General features: G+C 37.9%; 1 protein-coding gene and 1 long non-coding RNA gene across 2 annotated transcripts in view; both read right to left on the minus strand.

The window, feature by feature from the left end:
• Window positions 1-1,350: 1,350 nt before the first annotated feature.
• THG1L (tRNA-histidine guanylyltransferase 1 like) lies at window positions 1,351-8,371 on the minus strand. The gene is given in 8 exon segments (XM_074212522.1): window positions 1,351-1,950; window positions 2,681-2,788; window positions 4,089-4,177; window positions 4,619-4,788; window positions 6,456-6,632; window positions 7,920-8,133; window positions 8,136-8,277; window positions 8,279-8,371. Coding segments are annotated over 8 exon segments (1,155 nt in total). The 3' UTR covers window positions 1,351-1,788.
• Window positions 8,372-12,277: 3,906 nt separating this feature from the next.
• LOC141518292 (uncharacterized) overlaps window positions 12,278-24,941 on the minus strand; it is a 38,551-nt gene continuing 25,887 nt past the window's right edge. Inside the window, exon 3 of the long non-coding RNA XR_012477148.1 lies at window positions 12,278-13,312. This is a non-coding gene — a long non-coding RNA (uncharacterized LOC141518292). The remainder of the gene's footprint in view (window positions 13,313-24,941) is intronic.

Below are 24,941 nucleotides of genomic sequence, written 5' to 3' on the forward strand. Positions count from 1 at the left end.
ATGAATTAATAGCAACAGCATTTCCTGGTGACCACTATGTCATACATAAGCATTTTTAGCCAGAAACCTATCACTCTTCTACTGTAGGCAGCTCAATAGGCTCTGCCAAACTTCCCACATAGGATTCTATAAAGTTACTAGGATAATGAGTGGCCCCCTCTTGGAGGACCAAGATTAAAATTAAAATCCAGTATCTAGTACAGTGCTTTGGTCATAACATAACTTTCCCAAAGTTCAGGTATGACCAAGGGTTGAGGTACCAAATCTGGGGAATTGAAAAAATGTTATTTTTCTAAGAAAAAAAAACTATCAGTATTAGCTGTACATTTTTAGCTTTCTTTAAAGCTGGTGCAATATTTTTTTATCAAGAATGGAAAAATCATACCACATAGACCTATAAACCTTTATTTCACCTTCAACAGGTCCATAAAAATTAAAACAAAAAATCAGCCATGTCTAAATGACAAAAGCTCCTGTTGAAACAGGTAGAGAGACTGAAGTTGAACAGATGGGATGTCAATTAGTGAAGGATGAGTCCATATTTACTTCTTGGTTTAAGCTTTACAAAAAACCCTGGATTTGGGAATCTTTATTTCTCCTGAAGTTCTCTAATTATGTTTCATTCCCTGCTACAACTCTAAAAAAAGCTAGTATCTTCATATTAACAGTGATAATGCTTGGTCTTACTCTACCTAACCTCTTTTCAGGCCGGCATCACTAAGAGATATTTATAGATCCTAATTCAAAAGTAACAGTTCACAATGACAACATGCAGACTTTTCAGCATCACTCTAAAATGAAAGCCCCTGTGGTCTGATCATAGATACAAAGATTATCCATCTGCCCTTCAAAACTAGTGTGAATCCCACAGCAAAAACCATTTACAGAGCTCTAAAAGAAAAAAAAATCCATGTGAAATACAACTAAGCCAATTTCACCTTTGCAAGTAGAAAAAGGCTGTCCAGAAACTGAAGATGGATGACTTTAAAATAAATAATACTATTATAATAAACAGCTGCCTGTATTGGTATCTTTTTCCTGGGCGAAGTCTAAGCCCCTTGCTTCTACAAGCTTACACAGTAGATATTTAATGTCCATTGAAAAATGCAAGGAATTACTCTGGTCTGTTCCATTCCTCTATGCTCCCCCTTCTCTGTACCTCTCATTCCCCAAAGAAGTATGTATATTTCTTAGAAAAGTAGATTTGAAATACTACTTCTGGAGAAAAAGCTGAAAATAATAGCAGAATCCACAGAAACAAAATGACTGTTTGCCTAGTGATTGAACCTACTGGAGTGTATACAGCTGGTCAAGCTATAGACAACTATAACTGAGAGATACAAAAACATATAATTCATAAACATGTAATCCATGTTTATTTCCAGGGAGACACGCATACAGATCATTTAGAAGAGTAAGAATTTCAAGGTCACTGTATCCTAAGTCTGTATCCTAAGTTAGGAGTAGGTGGCAGTTTTTAAAATGATTTATACCACAGTCTAAAAATATTAATTATGCAAGATATGGCTAATTACTTTGCAAAAATAGTAATACAATTTTATTTATGTTTTTGCAAATGGAACTGTGTTTCTATGGTATAAAAAAGGTGCCCTGCTTTCAGAAGAGTAAGATGTGCTACCTCTTTCTCCCTCTTGCCCTCCCTCCAAAATATCTTTCTTGCTGTTTACATAAAATGTGAATTTTACAGAACTCTGCCTAATATCAGAGGTAGCTTAGTTAGCAAGAATCCGATGCCTGCATGGATAACCACAAGAAAGGAAAAACAAGTCAGCTGTCATCTTCAAGGATCTCAGGATGCTCCTTCCAGAAAGTGTCACCAATGATATCACAGTGTAAAGCAACTGGTTTAGTCCTTGTCCGTGTCACTTCAACTTTTTTTTCTTCTGTTTCTCCAGGAAGTTTGATTTCCTTTGATATTACTTCTTTAATCTACAAATAAGTTTATTAAATTATAAGAGACTATCAAGAACCAGAAAGATACCATAATCTCTCTTTCCAACTATGGCCCAATATTAAAAAGTAGGCAAGAAGAAAGGTTCTACCTTCAAGTCTATGGTTTTAAAAGAAGATAGAATAAAAAATTACATTTTACCCCAGTAGAGTTTTAACAGCTTACATTTTAAAGTACTTTATCATTCATGCTCACTTTACAATTGAGGAACCAGGTTCAAAAAAGTTAACATCCAAGAACACATAGCTAGTAACTGCCTGAGCTAGTTTTTGAACCTATATCTGTCTTCTGATTCCTACGACAAACTTAGAAAAATGTTTTGTTGACATACATGCTGGTTGATTTGCAGATTTATATGTACATTTGGACAAGAGGCTTGGTTAGTCTTGGGACAAATTACTTTACTTCTCAGAGGCTTAATTTTCCTTAACTGTAAAATGAAATTATTTCTCATATTCCTTCTAGATCTAAAATTCTATGATCTAAATTGCATGAGATGGGCATTCTAGACATTAACATTTAGGTTGAGTTTATAAAACACAACTGGTCAGCATCTTTTTTCTTATGAACACCATTTTATAAAGTTATAAAGAGAGGCCCAGAATTAGAAGTTAAGAAGAAAGTCTTAAGCAGTTACTAACAGTTTATTAAAAATACAAGAGATGCTCTGAGACTCTGTCCCATCCCATTTGCAATCATACATCTTACCTTTTTCCATATGATTACAGTTCCTTTTCTGTACATTGGTGGCTCATTATTATAGTTGATGTTATAGTCAGAAAACAAAATTTCGTTTTTATCTGCAGCAAGTGTTCCCTACGATTAAAAAATACACAAAGTTTTTTTTTTTTTTTTAATATCCTTCTTTACGCTAATCTTTACCAAAAAGTTAGTAAGACAGTAAAGGGATGGGAGAAAAAAAAATTTAAATGCTTTAATGGTTTCTATCTGTAAGTGTGAAATATATTCTTATTTTTTTTCTTTTAGGTTTTTGCAAGGCAAATGGGGTTAAATGGCTTGTCCAAGGCCACACAGCTAGGTAATTATTATTAAGTGTCTGAAGCCGAATTTGAACCTAGGTACTCCTGACTCCAGGGCCAGTGCTCTATTTACTGCGCCACCTAGCCACCCCTATATATATATATATTCTTGTTTTAAAGAATAGTTTTCAAACCATTAAAATTTCTAAAATCATAAAACTCTCCATCTGCCATCATCAAACTAGTGGCTTCACAAGCCAAAATAATGACCTGAAGATAGATGAAAATATAAACAGGGTAACTTTTGTTAATGGTGAAAGGGATAAGACTAACACTTGTCATATCAACAAGCATTTATTAAACACCTGCTATCTGTCAAACCTTACACTAGGAACTGTGGGTATATACAAATGCCAAGAATTATCAATCCTTACATTTAAGAATCTTTTAAGCTAACCACATTTTAATTGGTTTTATTAGAATCAGTTTTGTGTTGACTTGATAGTGAAACCATAGATTAAGAGCCAGAAGAAACTTTAATAGAGGCCATCTCATCCAACTCTCTCATTTCACAGATGAGGAAATTGAGGTCCAAAGGTTAAGTGGCTTGTCCAAGACTCCAAAGGAAGTGTCAGAGCTAGGATATAAATCTAGGTCCTCTGATTGCAAAGTTGAAGCTCTTCTCCACTATACCACATTATCTTGTGATGCATCAGAATGTGGATGCCATTGACTTCTGTTATAATGGCATTCTATAAAAGAGTCTTTTCAAATAACATACAACTCAATGAAAAACCTCATTTGAAAAATGTTAATTAAAAAAATATGGCATCCTCTATTATCTTGGAAGCATCTATTGCACAGTGAAAAGAGAACCCTTCTAAATGCCAGGAGACCTAGCTACTAATCCCAGTTTTTATCATTATGTGATCTTGGCCCTTGCTGGGCTTCTGTTTCCTATTCTTTCAAATGAACTGAGTAGATTAGATGATTCCTAGGTCCTTTTTAACCTCAAATACTCTTAATTTTCTGACCTATTAAAAACCAATTGTAGTAAAAGATACAAGATAAACTTTTACAGGAAAATTCATAAATTAAATTAATAGGCAAAGAGTAAGAAAGCAACACTTTCATACCTGTAATCTTTCTTGAGCTTGTGCTGGTGTTAATTTAGATCGCTGGATCAGCATCCAGAAAACTGTGTTATAAAGATTATTAATGTGACCTGAGGAAAAAAAAGTTTAAAAATGAATATGCAACATTCACAGTCCAGAGGAATCACATTTCTATCATACCCCCCAACCCTAAAGATACCTTTTAACTTCAGAAGAAAAGCTCATAGACAGTAAATTGTGAGTATGTATGGATGTATATTTTAAAATATAAATATATTTTACAAAATCAGTGCACCTGTAGAATGCCTAATATGTTTAAGACAAGTGTTAATATTAGTGGACAAATCTTTTTTCAGTTACTTTTATTACTATTCTTTTCACTCACATTAATGCTATTTGAAGAATACCTTAAAGTGAACATTTACATTTATATGATTTAAATTCCGAATTTCTTCTACGTTTCTAGGAAGCTAGTCAAATAAACAAAGTCAAAACAATTTGTATTAGATAGCACATATCCTTGGTAGTTCATTGCTTTAAAAAACACTTACAATCTGCTTGTCGCCAACTGAGGTAATCCTTTAAGGTCTGGTTGCTAGGATAAACCACGACTCTTCCATCAAAGGCTGGAGGATACAGAAGGTCCTGGTCCTTAAAGTAATCCTTCCAATAAAAGACATAGCTGGAGGCAAACTGAGAGGCCACGTTTGTCATAAATTTACTTGTAAGTACAAAGAAAGGGTAGAGAGAACATTTTATATTAATAGATATGGAACATGGAGACTGTGGGTAAATAAAGAATTTAGTTTATTTGGTAACAATAATTTTAATAGCTTCCAGAGATTTTAAGGAAAATACCTCCTACTCCCTCAATGTCTAGAGCAGCTGCTTGAATTTGAGGGTGCTTAATAGTGTCCATTAAACCAAAGTAGTAATATAATTTTTCTCAACCATAATTCAATTTAAGCAAATACATTCAGTATTTATTATGTTATAGGGCAGCTAGGTGGTACAGTGAATAGAGCACTGGGCCTTGAGTGAAGAAGCTCTAAGTTCAGATCTGACCCTCTGACTCTTCCTAGGTATATAACCTTGGGCAAGTCACCTAACTCTGTCTCAGTTTCCTCATCTATCAAAAGAGCTGGAGAAGGAAATGGCAAACCACTCTAGGATCTTTGCTAAGAAAACCCCAAATGGGTCACAGGGAATCAGTTACAACTCACCACCACCAACAAATGTAGCAAGCACTGTGATAGGTACTAAGGATAAATAAGTATAAGCAAACTGGGGGAAACTAGCAACTGGTAATACAGATCTCATTTATTGAGCTGTACTTTGTGGGAAGCTACCCAGGAAAGCAGTCCTGGCACAGGAGGTACTGAGATGGGAAGAGAAATAAGTAGATCAAGGGGGAAGTAACAAGTTTTAATGGTATTTCAATGCCTGAAAAATTGGATACCAGAGGCACAGTGAGTAACAGTGAGCTATTTGAACAACAAAGTGATATTTTCAGGTCCATGCTTCAGGAATGTCAATATGGAATCTGTAAAGGAAGGATTTTTGAAAGGGGAAGAGACTAGAAGGAAGGATAATAATTATAAAACTTCTAAAATGTCAGATAAGAAGTCATACTACAGTAAGTGTTCAATTAGAGAAAAGGTAGAATGTTTTAAATCACAGACTCCTGAACTGGAAGGGATCTTGTTTTGTTTTGTTTTTTAGGTTTTTGCAAGGCTTAAGTGGCTTGCCCAAGGCCACAGTTAAGTAATTATTAAGTGTCTGAGGCCGGATTTGAACTCAGGTACTCCTGACTCCAGGGCCAGTGCTCTATCCACTGCGCCACCTAGCTACCCCATTGGAAGGGATCTTAAGAGCTCCTTTAGATTAACACTTCAATTTCTGAAAGAAAGGTCATAAGGCTAATCAGTAAGAGATAGGACTAGAACTTAAATGTCCTCAATAGTCTAGTACTTCCCTGCCACACCATAATATCTTAAAGGTCAAATATGTGTTTTGAAAAGGAAGACTATCTTTAGCTTTAAAGTCTATACACTTGATAGTCTCTGTGCTATGATGCTTTTACAATGTTGCTATGCCTCAAACTTCGGGCCCTTCCAAAGATCTATGGTATCTAGGTAAGATCTAAGTAGAGCTCTTTTATCAATTTCTCACTGCTTTATTTCTAGGCTTGGGAGTCTCAAATTCCAGCTCAAACTAGAAATCAAGACTTCAGGAAGAAAGGAAAAGAAAAGGAATCAAAATAGATACCATAAAAATGTATAAAAACTAAAGAGCAAATGCTGAAAACCTATGATTAAAGTAATAGAGGTTACATTTGCCTTGAGGAATAGTTTTACAGGAAGAAACATAAGATTCAAGGGAAATTACCTGGCTCTTCTTCTAAACCAATTGCTTTTCCGTTTGAATACAAAGCTATATTCATCACTTTGTCCATATGCCATGACAATATCTTCTAGTTCTGTCATTACAGTTTGGGCACATTGGGTCATCAATTCCAGGGCCCGGCTATCATTGGGTTTTGTAAAGTTGTGTTTTTCTGCAAAACTTCATTGTGCGAAGGAGAAGAAACAAAGGTAAGTTCTGATGAAGGAAATTAAATAAAAGAAACAATGTAATACAAAGCTAGAGTAGCATTTAGGGTTTATAGTCAGGAAGACTACAGTTCAAGCTGTGCAGCCAAGGGAAAGTCACCTAACAACCGATTCATGCAACATTTTAAATATCATGTTAAAGACTATAAAATAATAGTACTATATTTCTTTACTTGTCTCCTCAAGGGCCTTTTCTGCTCTGACAATTAGATTCTATCTTTCCTTCGGTTTTATATCACATTTATCCCTCCCTTGCCCTTTTCTCCTTAGGTATTCTGGCACTTCTGGACAATTTGTGGAAACCAGTTAAACTAAAACTCTAAGTATGGATGTTTAATAAATATTAACTGATAAGATAAACATTAGAAACCATTTATTCTAACCCCCTTAGTTATGAGAAGAAAGTAATTCTCTAGAAGTGAATTGACTTCAAATAAAAGTAGTTAAGGGGCACAGTCACATTCAAACTCTGTTTCTTCGCCTTTCAGAGAGCAATTGATCTTCTATTTCCTATATGCCGCCCATCCAAAACTTCTGAACAGATATCCTCTAGTTGTGCTTTAAATAATGAAGATGCAGAGGATCATTTAGTTGCATATCTGTGAGAAAAGACATCATGGAAGGTGTGTGTGGGGGGGTGTACTTCGCCATCAGGGCTCAGGACTGCAGCATGCTCACTTCCGATATTTCTAAGGCCCAAGATGCATCTACAACTTCTGGTCCTATCGATAAAGTACTTTATAACCTGCAAAATTCTTTCTTCATAACACTCTTCACTTCCCTTCCCAAGATGGCTGGTCAAAGAATTGTTGGCCAACGCCACCAGGCCCCCTACCTCCCCATGCCAAACAGGAGAGGATGGCTCAAAGTGGTTTAAGTGACTTTCCCAAGATCCCACAGCAAGTGCTCGACAGAGCTGGCCCCGGAACCCAAGGCTTCTAGTTGCAAGGCCAGCGCTCCCTTCATAGGAGAGCTCAATCTTCCCCCTCTTTGAACTTCAGTAATGGCCAGGTTCCTGTCCAGGCTTTGGGCCGCCTCTTCAGGGTAAGAGAGGGTGACGCTTTTTAGCGCAAGCTCATTGGCTGCGGGGTTCCCCTGGTAACAGAGAACGGGGGAAGCGCATGACGGGAAGGAAGAGGCAAGAGACGAGGGGGGAGGGGAGGGGAGGGAAGGGGAGGGTGCCGGGGACCCGCCCCGGAAGCGCATGCGAGCCACGCGAGACCCTGGGCAAAGCTCTCACCGATGGAAGTTCCTTCCGTCTAGCCGCACGACCACCCAGCAGTGGGCTAGGCATGTGTCATCTGCCTCGAAATCCCGTACATACTCGAATTTGCTCTTCGCCATGACGCCCCTGTTGCTAACGTAGACTCTACGGCAAGAGGGAGCAACGGCCGAACCGACGCGAGAGGCTACTATGGCAGTGTTTATAGCCCACATTTCCGGCGTGGGGAAGGAAAACGCCCCGCCCCGGAAGTGGCTGTTCCCGACCTGGCCCCTCTAGCCCGCCGGGAGGACTCTCTCCTCGCTCTGCCCTTGGCCTTCACGCCCAGGTCTCCCGCCTGTGTTCGCGCTGGCCCTATGGAGGGGATTTCCATTTCCCGCCTCCAGACTTTTCCTCCTGCCACTTCTCTTTTATACAGAAACCTCACTCACGAAAGCGCGTCGTAGCTTCCTTTTGGCCAAGTTTCTCATCCTTTTTACAAGTTTGTTTGGTCTATTAAAGGAGTCCCCTGAACTCGTACTTAGGAGTTGACCCATTTTTCCAGAAACACCGGACCCAGAGCAGGCAGGAGGCCCGAACGGGTCAAGGACCGAGCTCCTGAGCGGACGGATCGGTTGTCGCGGCCGAGCCGGACGCCTGCGCGTCCTCGGGAGGCAACGCCGGCACCGGCCAGGCTGGCCAGGTTGGGGGTCTTGGGCAGACCTAACAAATGTGGGGGTATCGCTTGTGGGCAGACTGAGTAGCTTCCAAGGGAAGACAATACAACTATTTTCCTCAAGGCAAATGTAACCTCTATTACTCTAATCATAAGGTTTTTCAGCATTTCCTCTTTAGTTTTTATACATTTTTATTTCTTTTTTTGATTCCTTTTCTTTTCCTTTCCTCCTGAAGTCTTGATTTCTAGTTTGAGCTGGAATTTGAGACTCCCAAGGCCTAGAAATAAAGCAGTGAGAAATTGATAAAAGAGCTCTACTTAGACCTTACTTGGATACCATAGACCTTTGGAAGTCTCAAGTTTGAGGCATGGCAACATTGTAAAAGCATCATAGCACAGAGACTGTCAAGTCTTCCTCTGTTCCTACCCATGGGGAGTGGTCTCCTTTTTCCCCAGCTTTGCTACACTGTTCCCCCTCCCATGCCATGCCCCTTCCTGGTATTCTTTTCTTTGTCCTGCTATTATAAAAATGTAAACTTTTGTAAAGACTTAGAACCCTTTGGATTCTCTAAATTTGATGATTTCTCTTGTAATAAATCTGGTTTTCACATGAGTCTTCTGACATGATTGCCTATTGACAAGTTCAATAAATATTTCATGATATTTTGTCCTTAACTCTTGAAGAAACTAGAGAAGTGATGCCATGTCAAGCACATGAATTGGATTTGAGGGAGCCTGAGCTAAGTCATCAGTCCCACTTTCTCCTCTGGAACCATCTGGGTCCAGTGGTCAGATATTAATCTGGACAACTGGAGATAGCCCTGGACATGAGACAGGGTTAAATGACTTGTCCAAGATCATACAGCTAGTAAATGTCTGAGACTGGATTTGAACTCAGGTCCTCCTGACTTTAGGGTCTGTGCTCTACCCACTGAAACATCTAACTGCCCTAACAAATGTTGAAGTATCTCTTGTGGGCAGACTGGGGAATTGGTGTGCTGGGCAACACAGAGAGGACATGATCCTTGCCCATCAGAAAGGAGCCAAGAGACCTGTATCTGAATGTGCCTCAGACACTAGCTGTGGGATCCTAGCTTTCAGAAACTCAGTTTCCTTATTTTCCAAGATGCAAGTAATAATACTTATACAACATCCTTCCCAACATTGTGGCTGTGAGGTAAAAAAAAGCTTTGACAATGCGACAAAGCTCCTAGATGGCAAGATTCCAGGCAAAGAGTTAATGAGGTGTTTGAGGAGGGATAAAATATTTCTAGCTAGAGTTGTTAGGGATGACTTCTTAGATGAAATGAAGAGAGGGAGGGTCTTTAACCAGCAGTAAAAAAGATGAGGATGGGGAGGAAGACATTAGCCCATTTTATCCATGGGAGACAGCCTTGGAGATAGCAGGATGAAAAAGGGGATGGAGGGTACCTTGGTTTAACTGGAATGAAGGGAAATTAGGATCATAAATTTAGAGATGAAAGGGACTTTATAGGCCATTGAGTTCAATTCTCTCATTTTATAAAGGGAGAACCCAAGTTTAAGAAAAGCTCAATGACTTGCCCAGTCATAGAGCTAAGTGTGAGGCAGGTTCCACCCTCAAGTCTTTATGACTAAATCCCAAACTTTCCCTTATACTCTTGTTCTCTTATACATCATGTCTTCAGAGTATACAACTAGAGGGTTAGTCACTTAGAGGCAGCATGCTATAGAGAAAAGAGATCTGAATTTGAAATGAAGAGAACCTGTTTGAATCCTATTCTTTTTTTTAAGGTTTTTTTTTTTTTGCCAGACAATGGGGTTAAGTGGCTTGCCCAAGGCCACACAGCTAGGTAATTATTAAGTGTCTGAGGTCAAATTTGAACTGGGGTACTCCTGATTCCAGGGCCAATGCTGTATTCACTTCACCACCTAGCCACCCATTCACTGTACCACCTAGCCACCCTTGAATACTATTCTTGACAAGCCTTGAGTCTCATCTACCTAGTTATAATATGGGGTTAATGCCTGCAGCATTTCTCTTATATGGCTATTGTGAGGATTAAAAGAGATGATAAATATTAAAATACATTGCAAGACTCAAAGTGCTATATAAATGTCAGCTATTGACATCTAATCTAACTTCCTGATTATAAAGAGGAAGAAATAGAGGAAAAATGCCAGGTCTCTTCCTCGGCTCCCAGCTTCTCTCACCACTCAGCCAATCTGCTACCACAGATTGTCTCTCCAATACAATACTTTTTCTCCTGACACAGCCATCACTTTGGTACAAGCACCTCACCACTTCACTGGACTACTGCAGCAACCTGCTGGTGTATCTGCCTGCCTCATTCATTCCAATCTACAAATTCAGTCACTTAAGTAATTTAGCTAAAGTACAGGTTCAATCATGTCACCTCTTATTCAGTAAAATCCAGTGACTTCCTACTGCTTCTAGAATCAAATACAAAATACTCTGTCCTTTATAACTTAGTCCCCCTTTCCTTTCCAGTCTACTGATACCTTACTCCCCACCCCATACTTTTTAAGTAAGGCAATGAGGTTAAGGGACTTGCCCAAGGTCACATAGCTAGGTAATTATTAGGTATCTGAAATTGGATTTGAACTCAGGTACTCCTGACTCCAGGGCTGGTGCTCTATCCACTGTGCTGCTTAGCCGTGCCCCCCCCCCCCCCACATCATACTTTTCAATCCATTGACACTGGCATTCTTACTGTGCCATGAACATAATCCATCTCTCAACTCTGAGATGTTTCCCATATCTGAAATATTCTGCCTTTGTATCTCTGCTAAGCTCTGAGGATACAAAAAGAGGCAAAAAACCAGCCGCTGCCTTCAAGGAGCTCACAACAAATGGGGAAGACAAGGAAACAAATATGCACAAATAAGCTATGTACTATCTAAATAGGAAATAATTTAGAAAAGGAAAGATATTTGATTTAAGAGGGGTTGGGAAAAGCTCACTATAAAAGATGAGATTTTAGTTGGGACTTTAAGGAAGCCTTTCCTTCTCTTAATTATTTCATGTTGATCCTGAATTATAGCTTGTTTTGTACATATTTGTCTTCCCTATTAGATTGTGAGCTCCTTGAAGGCAGGGACTGCAGTGCATAGTATGTATTAAATAAATGTTCACTGACTGACTAATTAACAGGTAAAAGAGCCAATTTCTATCCAGGTCTTCAAGCTGACTTTAAATATATTGCTTCCACTGTACCAGTGCTCTTCAGTTTGTGAAAGGCTTAATTACCAGAACAGGATGTTATTTACTACTTTGTTATTGTTTTTGTTCCAGTTATTTTAGATATGACTTGTGACTGAAAAATTCTTTATGAGCTGTTTCTCTCAAATAGAATCTGAGTTACATGATAGTAAGGACTCTCCTGTATAAAATAAGCACTTTCCTTTTCTTTCATTCGTTCATTCATTCATTCATTCATTCATTATTTGATAGGCAATGGGGAATCACTCTCAATTTTTCTTTTTAAACAGGGGTCTAATATGATCAGAGCAGTATACTTCTTGAGCAACTTATAAAGGATAAGCCAGATTGTAAATAGACAGAAATTTATACCTCCCCCTTTCCTTCTGTTTCTTTTGCAGAGTAGAATGAAGTTTTTCTCTGTTACCAAAGTTTATCATAGGATTTTGTATCTGAAAGGAACCTAAGAGATTATTTGTCCAATGTCCCTATCTTCTAGATGAAGATACTGAGATCTGGGAAGATGTACATAAATACACAGCTAGGTAACCAGCTGCAGAACTTGGACAGACTAGAAGTCAGATTCCTTGACTTCTAGCCCGAGGCTTTTTCCCATCCATACCTTTCCCCACCAACATAAACTTTAATAGTTCTGTGAGTTTTTTTTAAAAAATTCTTTTTTTCCTATATTTGGTCCCCAGAATCTCTAGATTCTGAATTTTTTTATATAATCCAGATCTCAAAAGAAGACATATTTTTAAAATAAATTTTTGATAGCTTTTGTTTTTCATTATCAACATTTCTCCCAGTATTTCCTTCTCATCCCAGAAATCATCCCATATAATGTTTGTTTTTCAAAAAAAAGAAGAAAATGCTTATTGACAGATTGATGCAGAAACTCTTCTCTTCAGGATCTTCTTGGGGTGAAAAGCTGTACATGATGTCCTAAAGACACTTCCCAAACTCTCATTTCTTTGGAATCCATGCTTAGAATTTTGGAATGCCCTATAGTTTTAATTAGGCTCTGAGCAACTAGTATCCTTTGTCAGACACATATTCCATTTTTCTAAATATCCAGTCACAGTGGTTCTAGAACTTTTACCACTCATTTGACACTTTCACTGCCTTATATTTGTAGTATAGGGTGTAGGGTGTGGTCAGGGAAGACTAGTATCTCTGATGTGCAGGCTGTCAAGGTCTTTTCAAAGCTGCTATCCACCTGATCCACCTCTCACCTATGATTCCAAAAAGCTGTAGCATGCATAGGACTATACCCTGATAAATCGTTTCAGATGGACTAAACCAGGTTGAGAGTAACCAACAGAGCTCAAACCCATCGGTGAGTTGGGGGGTGAGTATCCAAGCATATGAAGACTTCCCTTGATAGAATGGACAGATGAAAAGAATTTTTTCTGATGGCCATTAAGGCAACCAAAGCAGGTCCTGTGGAGTGCTTAGAACTTGGTCAGACATCCATGTCATCAAGGTCATCCACTGCATCCCAAGCCATCGCCAGTTATCTTGACTCTATCTTACCTCTGGACTGTGATGATGCTGGAAGAGAGAATGAGATAGACAACTTTACACAACTCTGTCTCACTTAAATCTAATTCACACACAAATCAAAAGACATCACTTAGCATTTTTCCTATCTCAAAGTCCTGTGCTGACAGGCAAATGATGAAACAACAGATGTGGATACACTGTGAACTGTAATCTCAACCCGGCACACAGATAGCCCAGATCATAGGGTTATCTTCTCACTGGAGACTTGGTGTGCAGCATTGCATTTTCTCATCTAGGGCAGAGCACTCACAAACATCAAAGACTGGTTTTACAAAAAAATGATGAGAAAAATTCAGAATCTGCTATAAGAAAAGCAAGAACTCCACAGGGGGGTTATCAACCAGGATGGTTCATCCATCTCTATGAAAACAGAATTTAAATGCATCAAAAGTAAAGTACATGTGAAACTTAGATGCAGGATTGTTGGCTCAGGAAGAAGGCAGATGGAATTCAGTTTTATGCTGATATTAATAATTCACAGCACTTCTCTGATACCCTGAAGGCTATTTATGGGCCAAAACCCTATGGTGCATCTCAACTCCTCAATGATAATAGTCATATTTATTAGTGATAAGGACATGATCCTAGAGAGTTGGGCTGAATACTTCCATAGTGTTTTCAACAGACCATTCTCAATCAATGCTGAAACCACTGGCTGTTTTTATCTTAAAGTCAATTCCTCCCTAGCTGAAGTTCGAACTGAAGAAGTTTTGAATTCCATTAAGCTCCTTTCATTAAGCCCCTGATGCTGATTCTATTTCAACTGATTTACAAGGTGGAGGGGTCCATTGCTCATATAAAAACTGACTGCAATTTCCCAGGTTATATGGCAAGAGGAGATTATTCCTCAGGAGTTCAAGAATTCCTCCTTTGTCCATCCTTATATAAAGATAACGAGATTAGATTGTCCTGTGACAATCATGGTGGGGGGGAGGTAGTCTCTTTCTTGGTAAGATTCTTACTGGTGTCCTTCTGAATAGTCTGATCCTTTACCTGGAAAATGGTCATTTACCTAAGAGCCAGTATGGTTTCAGAAAGGGTTGAGAAACAGTTGATATGATTTTTACTGTCCAATGACTTCAGGAGAAATACCTGTGTAATATCTCTTTCAGGTCTCTGTGCCAGATAATTTACCCCATTCTACTTCTCCCTTTCACTTTCTCCAAGGGTTTTCTTCTTACTAACCCTTTAAGTTTTTGAAAAAAAAAACCATTCCATCATGTTCAACCTACACATGTGTTTTCTGTCTGTGTCTACTCCTTTTAACTGCCCTAAAAATGAGAAGTTTTGGGGAATTACAGGTATCATTTCCCCATGTGGGAATATAAACAGTTTAACCTTACCAAATTCCTTATGGTTTTTCTTTCCTGCTTATCTTTTTATGCTTCTTTTAATCTTATATTTGAAAGTCAAATTTTCTCTTCAGCACTGTTCTTTTCGTCAAAAATGTTTGAAAGTTGGGGGCGGCTAAGTGGCACAGTGGATAGAGCACTGGCCTTGGAGTCAGGAGTACCTGAGTTCAAATCCAACCTCACTTAATAATTACATAGCTGTGTGGCCTTGGGCAAGCCACTTAACCTCATTGCCTTGCAAAAACTTAAAAAAAAAAGAATGCTTGAAAATCTCCTATTTCATTAAATATTAATTTTTCCTCCTGAACTCAATTTTGGCTGGGTGATTCTTGGTTGTAATTTTACTCTTTTGCCCTCTGAAATATCATATTCCAGGTCTCCCATTCCTTTAATATAGAAACTGCTTAACCTTGAGTTATCTTGACTGTGGCTGTTCAGTATTTGAATTGTTTCTTTTTGACTTCTTTTAATATTTTCTACTTGACCTGGAAACTCTATGAATTTTATTTGGGTATCTGTTTCTGGAGGTGATTGGTGGATTCTTTCAATTTTTATTTTACCCTCTGGTTCTAGAATATCAGAGCAGTTTTTTCTTGACAATTTTGAAATCTTTTTTTTGATCATGGTTTTCAGATTTTCCAATAATTCTTTCAATTACTAGAAAAGTAAATAGCTACAGGGAGGAAATCAGGTGTTTATGGAAGTTACTAAGGATTTTACTCATCAAGAAATTACTGATATAAATAGTACATTTACACAAAGACCTGGAGAGCCCCTGATCTCATGGGTGGTAAGGATAAATGATAGTGGGGCAGGTAGAATATGGTTAGATTCAAAGGGCTATTTATTGGAGTTAGTAGTAGTGCATTTGTACAGCAAGCTATAAAGAACATGGCATGACCCTTACCCCACCTCCCCCACACACTAATTTATTGATCCTAGTTGCAGAAGGATGTACAAAACAATATCCAACCAACTCAATGTGGCCTAGAGGGAACTGCCCATTTAAGGATGGAATAGAAAAACTGAAGGAAGATTATGATAGAAGAAACTGATTTATACCATCTAGCTCTAGTAGGAATTCCTCATAGAAATACCTTGGTGAAAACTGCTCCTTCTGCCTACAAATATTAATTATGATTTTGCTTTTAAGTGAGAGAGGAAAACCTCTGGCTGAAGTTTTAGATAAGATATCCCAATTAAGTGATCTGGGAGAATGGGAAGCTGTGGTTAGAAAGTCTAATTGGAATAGAAACAGCCTGCAAACAAAAAGTGGCTCCCAGAATGGCAATGGTAATAATAATAAGATGTCTAGGAGAGATCTGTTTACTGCTCTTTTAAAGACTGGGGTAAGCAAGGACAAAATTGATGGGGTGCCTATGCAGGATCTAAATAGAATGTATAAGGAACAAAGTGGAGGAGATAGAAAAAATAGAGTAGTGAAAGTGACTTTCTCTACTCCTTCTGCTCCCCTTTCTCTATACCCATCTTTGGAACATTTTAAGGGAGTCTAGGATGCTGGCCAAGACTCAGTGCAAATTCAGGAAGTAAGGAGATATGATCATAGACCTCCTATTGGACTTGTTTTATATTGGAAAAATGGCTCAAGCACTACTACTAGGACTTTGATTGATGCCAGGGCAGAGGCCTCTCTGTTATCTGGAAATCCCACCAGATATAAGAAAGGAACCCTTATTACTATTACTGGCTTGGGTGGAAAAGAAATACCTACCAAGCAGATGAGATGAGTAATGAACTTAAAGAGAGTATTCTGTAGTCATTGCTCTGAGGGTATAATTGGTATAGATTTATTGTGGGGGATGACTCTATATTTGCCTGAAGGAAAATACTAGTTTGCAGTTAGGAAAATTGATGTGAAAGCAGTACTAGTAGGTAAAGTTCATATGCCCCCACCCCGACCCCGTTATCATACCCCAACCATCTAACATGAGACAATATAGGATACCTGGAGGCAAGAGGAAATCATTGTTACTATTAAAGAGTATGTAGAAGCAGGAGTTTTAATTCCCAGCACCACAGAATGGAATAACCAGTGTGGCCAGTTAAGAAGTCTGATGGTACCTGGAGAATGAAAGTGGACTATAGACAATTAAATAAAGTCACACCAACTTTATTTGCTGCTGTTCCAGGCACTATTACCATAATAGAAAAGAAACAGACCTATGTGGGTCAGTGGCCTGCAGTTATAGATTTGGCTAATGTATTCTTTTTACTAGGCTGCCACAGGGATATTTGCACAGTCTCACTGTCAACCAAGTAGTGGCAGAACATTTGGATGAAATGAAGTTTACAAATAATTCAATTAACACAGTATATTAATGAAATTATCATACAGGGAACAGAACAAAAGCATGTAGAGCAAGCACTACAGAAATTGCTAGAACTTATGGGATGAAATTCTGGGAAATAATTTTTTTTTTAGTTTTTTTTTTGGCAAGGCAAATGGGGCTAAGCGGCTTGCCCAAGGCCACACAGCTAGGTAATTATTAAGTGTCTGAGACCGGATTTGAACCCAGGTACTCCTGACTCCAGGGCTGGTGCTTTATCTACTGTGCCACCTAGCTGCCCCTATAAATTCCATTAAGATACTAGGGCCTTCACAATATGTAAAATTTCTAGGTATTCTATGGAACAAAGGTCACAGAGAAATTTTACCCAAGGAAAAGCAAAAGATTTTGGATTTTGTTAAACCTTCCAGCAAAAAGAAGTCCAAATATTCAATGGATTGTTTGGGTACTGGAGGACTCATATTCCACATTTAGGTCAAATTTTGAGTCCCCTATACAAAATCACTAGGAAAAAGTATGAATTCTCCTGGGGAGAAGAAAAGAATAAAGCTTGTTAGGAGGCCAAGGCTGCCATCCAAACTGCTTTGGATTTATGGTCAATGCAGGATGGCCCTGTAGAAGTACAGTTAATCTGCTCAGGGTGGATATGCTAGATGGAGCCTATGGCAAAAGCCACAGGGGGGAAAAAGTGTCATTAGGATTCTGGTCTAGAAAATTCCCTTCAGTGGAGGAGAACTATACTCCTTTTGAACAATAATTGCTGGCTGAGTATTGGGTGTTAGTAGAAACTGAACAGCTCACTTTAAATCATCCTGTTCAGACCCCAAATCCCTGTTATAAATTAGATAATGTAGACTCTGGCCTCTCACAAGATGGGACATGCAGAGGAGTCCAGTATAATTGAATGGCAATGGTACATGCAGAACAGAGCTAAACCAGGAAAATCTGGTATCTCTACCCTGCATGGGAAAGTGTCCGAATTAACCCCAGGGCAGTCTCCACTGACCTCTCCCCCTCAGAAAGCTGTTTCACCAGTCCAGTGGAATCAAGGATTTGATTCCTTGGATCCTGAACAAAAGAAACACACTTGGTTCATGGATGATTGCTAAATATTTAGGACAAATTAGGCATTAGAAGGCTGGAGTGTATAATCCACTTGACAAAGACCAGGCAAGGGAGGCAGCAGGCAGTGGGCAGAACTGATGTCTATTACCAAGCATTGAGACAGGAGAAGAGGGACAATATCATATTTTTATGGATTCCTGGGCCATAGCTAATGGCCTCACTATTTGGATGCCAATTTGGCATTCAAAAAACTGGGAAATTCATGGAAGGGAAATCTGGGGAAAACAAATATGATAGCTATATGGTATATTGTACAAAATAGTAATGCTTCAGTTTTCCATATAGATGCCTGGGCATCAGGGAAAAACCAAGGAATGTGGATGCACATGTGGATGGCTTGGCCAAAATTGCTAATGCACAAAAGGAAGATACTGTTCGAATAAGTGATGATGAAATAGCCTTAGCACATTGGATTCACATCACAACTGGACATTTAGGCCCCCAAGCTACACAAAGGTGGGCACTGGATAGAGGAGTCCCATTGCCCATCTCCCTAATAAGACAAGTTACTGTTAAATGTGAATTATGTAAGTTATTTAAAGAAAAACAGGTCCTGAACCATTGTGGGAGAACTGGGAAGAGGGACAATGCCAGTTCAAATTTATCAAATTGAGTATATTGGACCTCTCCCTATTAGTAAGGGGTGTCAATACGTAGGCACTTGTATAAATACCTGCTCAGGAGTTTTGATTGTTTGTCCATACAAACAGATCACCCAATATAATACCTGTAGAACTTTATATATCATTTCTTCATATTATGAACCTCCTTTTCAAATACAAAGTGAAAATGGATCACATGTCAAAGGTAAAGTAAGAGATTTATACTATAATACAGAATGGATAGCTCATACCCTTTATTATCCACAATCTGTAGGATTGATTGAAAGAATGGTTTGTTAAAGGAAAAAATTGAAAAAGTTAGGTAACAATTCTTATAGTAATTGGAACGATAATTTATTTGAGGTACTGCAATAGCTAAACAACAGATCACTGGGGGGGGGGGAGGAATTCCTTTGTCTAGAATGAAGACCCCAAATATGCAAATTTGAGTACAAGCTACTGCTACTCAGTCAATACAGTGGTCAGCTTTAGATCCCCATGCTCAGAGGCCCTATCGTGGAACCAACAGAGCAGTGGACTATGATTTATATACTTTGGAAGATCTGTGGATTGACCTCCAATGTATCAAAATTTGTAATACTGGAGTAGGCATAAAGATTCCCCCAGAATATTATAGACAGATTCTGCCTCACTCTAGCTCAGCAGCCTTGGGAATATATATATTGGGAGGTATAATTGACTCTTACTATGTTGGTGATATTCAGGTGGTTTTTACAGAATTTGGACTTTGAACCCTATCATACAATTGAGGAAAATGAATTACCCAACTAGACATTATTTCCTGCTTAAATTCAGAATGGGTCAAAGTAGAAAAGCCAGAATCTTCTAATACCAGAGGAGGAGGGTTTGGTTCTATTAATATGAAAATGGAATCTAAAGTATGGGTTAAAAGTAAACATAAACTTATAGGCAGAAATTGTGGCTGAGAGAAAAAAATACAGTATTGATTTGTTAGATGATTTGTATGTTATCCTACTAACCATGTCTTTTTACATGAGGGCTGTGACTGATGATAACAATATTTCAAGCATGGACCCCAGATAGTCAGTTAACAGAGAGGTTATAGAAGTCTAGCCTGGAGGATTTCAACTAGACCATGAACATGAGACAACTATACCTGTCCTGCAAATACGCCATGCCCAATAGTGAATATCACCTTCCCAGCAGAACTACAATTTTGGGCCCAGAGGCTGTACTCTCATACAAATTATTGCAGCAGAGCATCTAGTACCAGTAACAGACATTTTCTCTGGGGAACCGGGCCAAACTTTACCCTTTTTGTACAAATCAATGCTAATATCACCTGTTGTCTGTACAATTACTCTATAATCACTTCAAGTCTAATGATCAAGACAACTGTTTTTTTCCTTAAGGGACAGTAGTGTGAATGACCATGATACTAATGGAACTGATTTCATGTTGATTTGTGCCAAAGATATTATGTCCATATTTTGCACCAATAGTACAGCAGTAACCAATAGGACTTGGTGGGGAGAACACTTTAGGAATTATGCTGCTGCCAAGCTCACCAGTATAGTCACCTATTGTGAGGATACCTAAGAGTGGTAATGTGCCTCCAAATTATCAGAAGTATATATTACATTACAACATTAGTTTTCCACTTCTTAAACAATGTAACACCAACTGAAGGAAAAGAGCTTGGTATGACATCCTTCTTGGTGGAGGTGGAACGAGTTTCAGAGACTCTGGCTAGCAGACTGTGAAGTATTGGCCAAGATGTTGCTCAGGTCTTGACTATAAATGCTCAATGGCTGCCCATGATGATCCTACCTCACAAATGAATCTTTTTATTTTTAGGGGGTTTTTTTGTAAGGCAAACAGGGTTAAGTGGCTTGCCCAAGGCCACACAGCTAGGTAATTATTAAGTGTCTGAGACTGGATTTGAACCCAGGTACTCCTGACTCCAAGGCCAGTGCTTTATCCACTATGCCACCTAGCTGCCCCCCCCTTTATTTTTTTTTAGGTTTTTTTTTTTGTAAGCTCACCAATGAATCTTAAGAGTACCAAGAGTAATTCTTTAAATTGTTTAATGTTTCCACTTTGGTCAGCTTACATATTAATACTAACATATCTACATTGTTTAATCAGGCCCAATGTTCACTGTGGGAAATCTATAGCCTTGTACAAAAGGAAAACCCAACGATTATGGTCACAGGGAAGTATACAATTGTGGCAAATTACCTTCTCAGCATACACATCAAAAGATCATTGGGTTTCTGTACATGCAGAAAACCGTATATGCACTAGAAATTCATGTCATGGCATATTAATTCATTATAAAGCAAAATCTGGTACAATAATGTGTCATTTCCATGTTATGCCATTGGTTTTGTATTCTTACTTTGCTCTGCCCCATATTATAGGACAATATATAGACTCATAGTTTTACTCATGTTTTAGATGATTGTAAGACATGTAATAATGGACTTGTAGGTGGAATGGCTGCTTATTGTAGGTGGAGCCCTGCTTATGGAACCATTCCTCTAATGTGTATGACTTAACTTTATATCCTGAATCTAATTTCTCTATGTTAAATGAAGTGTGTGTTCAGTGTATTTGTATAGCATCAAGCAATCAAGCTGTTGAAATCTGTGGGGCAAGTGGCTCCCTTGGCTAGTTGTTCAAGTAATGTGAGTTTTCTCCACTGGCAAGATGATTGATTTTTACTTTTCCCTGACATTGTGGATGACGTTAGTTTAACCTGGGTACCCAAACTTCTACCTCTACCTAATGTACCTTGAAAATCTTAATCACTATTCTTAAATCATATGATAAAATATGGCAACTATTAGAAAATAACCAGAGAGCACTCAATAAACATCGAATACAAATACACACATAGCTGCTGGTAAATTATTAGTATTATCTCACTTAGTGATATCTGATATTAATCATCATTACTATGATTTCCTATTTAGATCTCCTTCTACTCAAAAATACTTTTCAGTATTAGCTAATCCTTTGTAAATCTTTGTCATCATTTTAATTCTGTTATGTGTATGTAATGGTTATAAGCTTTGAAAAATGAAAAAGATATATAATGATTTTACCCCAAAAGTATTTACAGCCTATGCTACGAACATGTCAGATCTTATGGCTGAATGAATGATTAATCAATGAAACTCTTCCATGTCTCTAGTATGACTGGAATAAAAATAGCAAAACAATTTATGGTGACCTTGTAGTAAAACATCGGTATAATTGGGAACCTAGCTAATCCCCAATAAGGAGGAGAGTGTTTACTGGGAACTTGACCAGTCCTGGAAGAGCCCCCCACTTGTGTCCTTTTTTTCCTTAATTACCTGGAGCATGGACATTAATCCTGAAACTTGGCCAGTTTTAGGATGGATCTTCTGGGCCCAGAGTCATATAGATCCATGACACCATGCCTTCTTTGTTCAGAATCCTATAATTACACAAGTCTCCCTTTGGAATCTCACCTAGGGAGAGGATGCTCTGCCTGGGATACTTCTGATCGAATCTGTGAAAGGGTCTGAAATTTAGGGTTCCCCAGCCTGATGTTTCATGAGTCAGAGTTCCCCTGGTCTCTTATTTGATTGATTGATGGGCAAAAACTTTCAATCTCTTTTATCTTCCATTATCTCAATTATAACTTTTATATTTATAATCCCCTTAGGAATCATTAGTTATTGTTGTTGGAAGCTTTCTGTGACTTCACCTTTGTTGTAATAATTATTAATAAACTACTTCATGGTTTTCCCTTCTGGAGTGTGTCTGTGTTTGCATCTGAACTAAAACCATTAATCAAACATGCCCTAGTTCAGGATCTTAACACCTCTCACCTGGAAGTTTCTTAATTGTTCTCCCAGTTCAGTCTTTCTCCTTTCCATCCATCTGCCATATAGCTGCCAAAGTTATATTCCTAACATACAGATTTCACTATGGCAATCCTCCAATTCAACAAGCTATTGATTTCCTATTACTACTATGATCAAATACAAACTACTCTGTCTGATATTTAAAATTTTTCAGTATTTGACTCTAAGCTTCTTTCCCAGGCATATTATGTCATTTCCCTTCACTTCAAGTAAAACTGACTTTCTTGCTTGCTCACTTTTATATTGTGAAAATTAGTACCAGAACTCTGGAGGGAGGGACTGAATCACAATGTCTATAGCATGTAATTTAGGGAAACTTTGCTTTAGTTTGTGTGGAAGGTAAATAGATGGGCAACAAGCAATGGTAGATAACTCCCATTTTCATCCACTGGGGAACAAATAACATGGCATTAAACAAGGTAAAAGGCATATTTTATAATTGGTGAATTTTCTTCTGATTAAGAATCCAAGCAGCTAATGAGATTCTACCTTCTTCTTTTCCATTTGAACACCTTTCCTTTCCTTTGGAAAAGATGGATATCTAGATACAGAGTTTTCTGTTCCTTTTAGGTTTCTTATTTGCCTGGTTTAAATAGTACTTCAAACTTACCTTTCTTTAGATAAAGATAACATATATCTTAATTGCTTTTGAAATGCATAAATGTTTAATTGAAGGAATAATGTAAAAATTGGGGAATACCAACAACCATCTTTAATGCATAGAATTTAAACAAAGTTTTATCTCTGACCAAAAGTTAGTGGTTTCCATAATTGAAATATTGGTTAGCTATGCTTGCATAATAAAATTTTATGGTAATAATTCTAATTAACAATCCATATCATTAAGATCTTAAGAAATAGAAAAGAAAGAAATCTACATGGATTTGGGTCAATGTGTCCCTAGTCTAAAACTATGAGTCCTTTTCTTTGTTTACAGCAAAACTGAGTCCCTTTAAATGAAAATACCATGGACAAAATTTAGCCTTGGGGATAACGGTTGGGGAATAGTAACCAAAGGAAAGATAATATTCTGAGCTGACTCTACTGGAAAGAGAAAGATATGACTTGGGAGAACCATCTTTTGGTTTGGGAAAAAGAAAGTCCTCCTCAGACAGTATTTCACAGCAATACTTATATATGTATATGGAATTTCCCTCAATAGAAAATAAACTACCTGAGGTTAGAGATTTTCATTTTTTCTCTGTATCCTATTGCCTAACATAGGCCACAGAATACAAAATGAGGCAACTTTATTGATTGCTTGATTTTTAGATGTGAAATCATAGAATCATATAATTTTGCAGTGAGAGGGATGCATATAAGGTCATTTAGTTGGAAACTCATATTTTGAATGTATAAGTAAAAAGTGACTCAGACGATAACTTTCACTAAATCACATAGAACCTGTGACAGGATCAAGATTAGGATTCATTTTTCCTAACTTCCAGTCTAGTACTTTCTCCACTTATAATACTGTCCTTTTTAGTCAATATGCTTTCATAGATATTATCTCATTTGATCCTTCTCAGAAAAAAAAGATTTGTTGGGTATTATCTTCATTTGATACATAAGAAAATACAAAGAAGTTAAATGACTTGTCCAACTTCATACAACAAATTAGTGCTAATCCTTGGATTAGAATACAAATATCCACTTTCTGTTTTGGGGGATTTAAGAGAAGAAACTATCTACACTAGAAGAGTTTGAAAAAATGAGGACTTTTGGTATTGCATGGATGCTACAATTTTCCATCTTTTGACTTAACAGAGGGGAATTCCCCCTTGGCAGGGGAAGTCCCCCCCCCCAAAAAAAACCCTACCACCAGCAAAAAAGAAAATGGCAGATATTTCTTTCCTCTTTCACTTGGAGAACTGGCCTCCCTGTAGGCTATCTATCTCTTTGCATTCTGTAACCTGGAAATTGGAATATAATTTTTAAAAAAATTGCTGAATTTCCATTAGTCATTGAACTGGTTTATTAGGGAAGTCCCCCCACCCCGCAAAAAAACCCTACCACTAACAAAAAAGAAAATGTCAGATATTTCTTTCCTCTTTTACTTGGAGAACTGGCCTCCCTGTAGGCCATCTATCTCTTTGCATTCTGTAATCTGGAAATTGGAATATATTTTTTTAAAAAATTGCTGAATTTCCATTAGTCATTGAACTGGTTTATTATGTAATTAACAGTTGCCTTAAGAATACACACATGCATAAAATAAAATAAAACAAAAACAAGCTCCTAAACCCAGAACAACTTCTTACTGAAACCTGTCAAGTAGAAAACAAATTTTATTTTGTTTGCAGGTCATTTTTTCAAATGTTTCCTGTTGCTGACTCATTTCATTTCTA

Source organism: Macrotis lagotis, chromosome 1 (assembly GCF_037893015.1).
Source record: "Macrotis lagotis isolate mMagLag1 chromosome 1, bilby.v1.9.chrom.fasta, whole genome shotgun sequence".
In the NCBI taxonomy this organism is placed as follows: domain Eukaryota; kingdom Metazoa; phylum Chordata; class Mammalia; order Peramelemorphia; family Peramelidae; genus Macrotis; species Macrotis lagotis.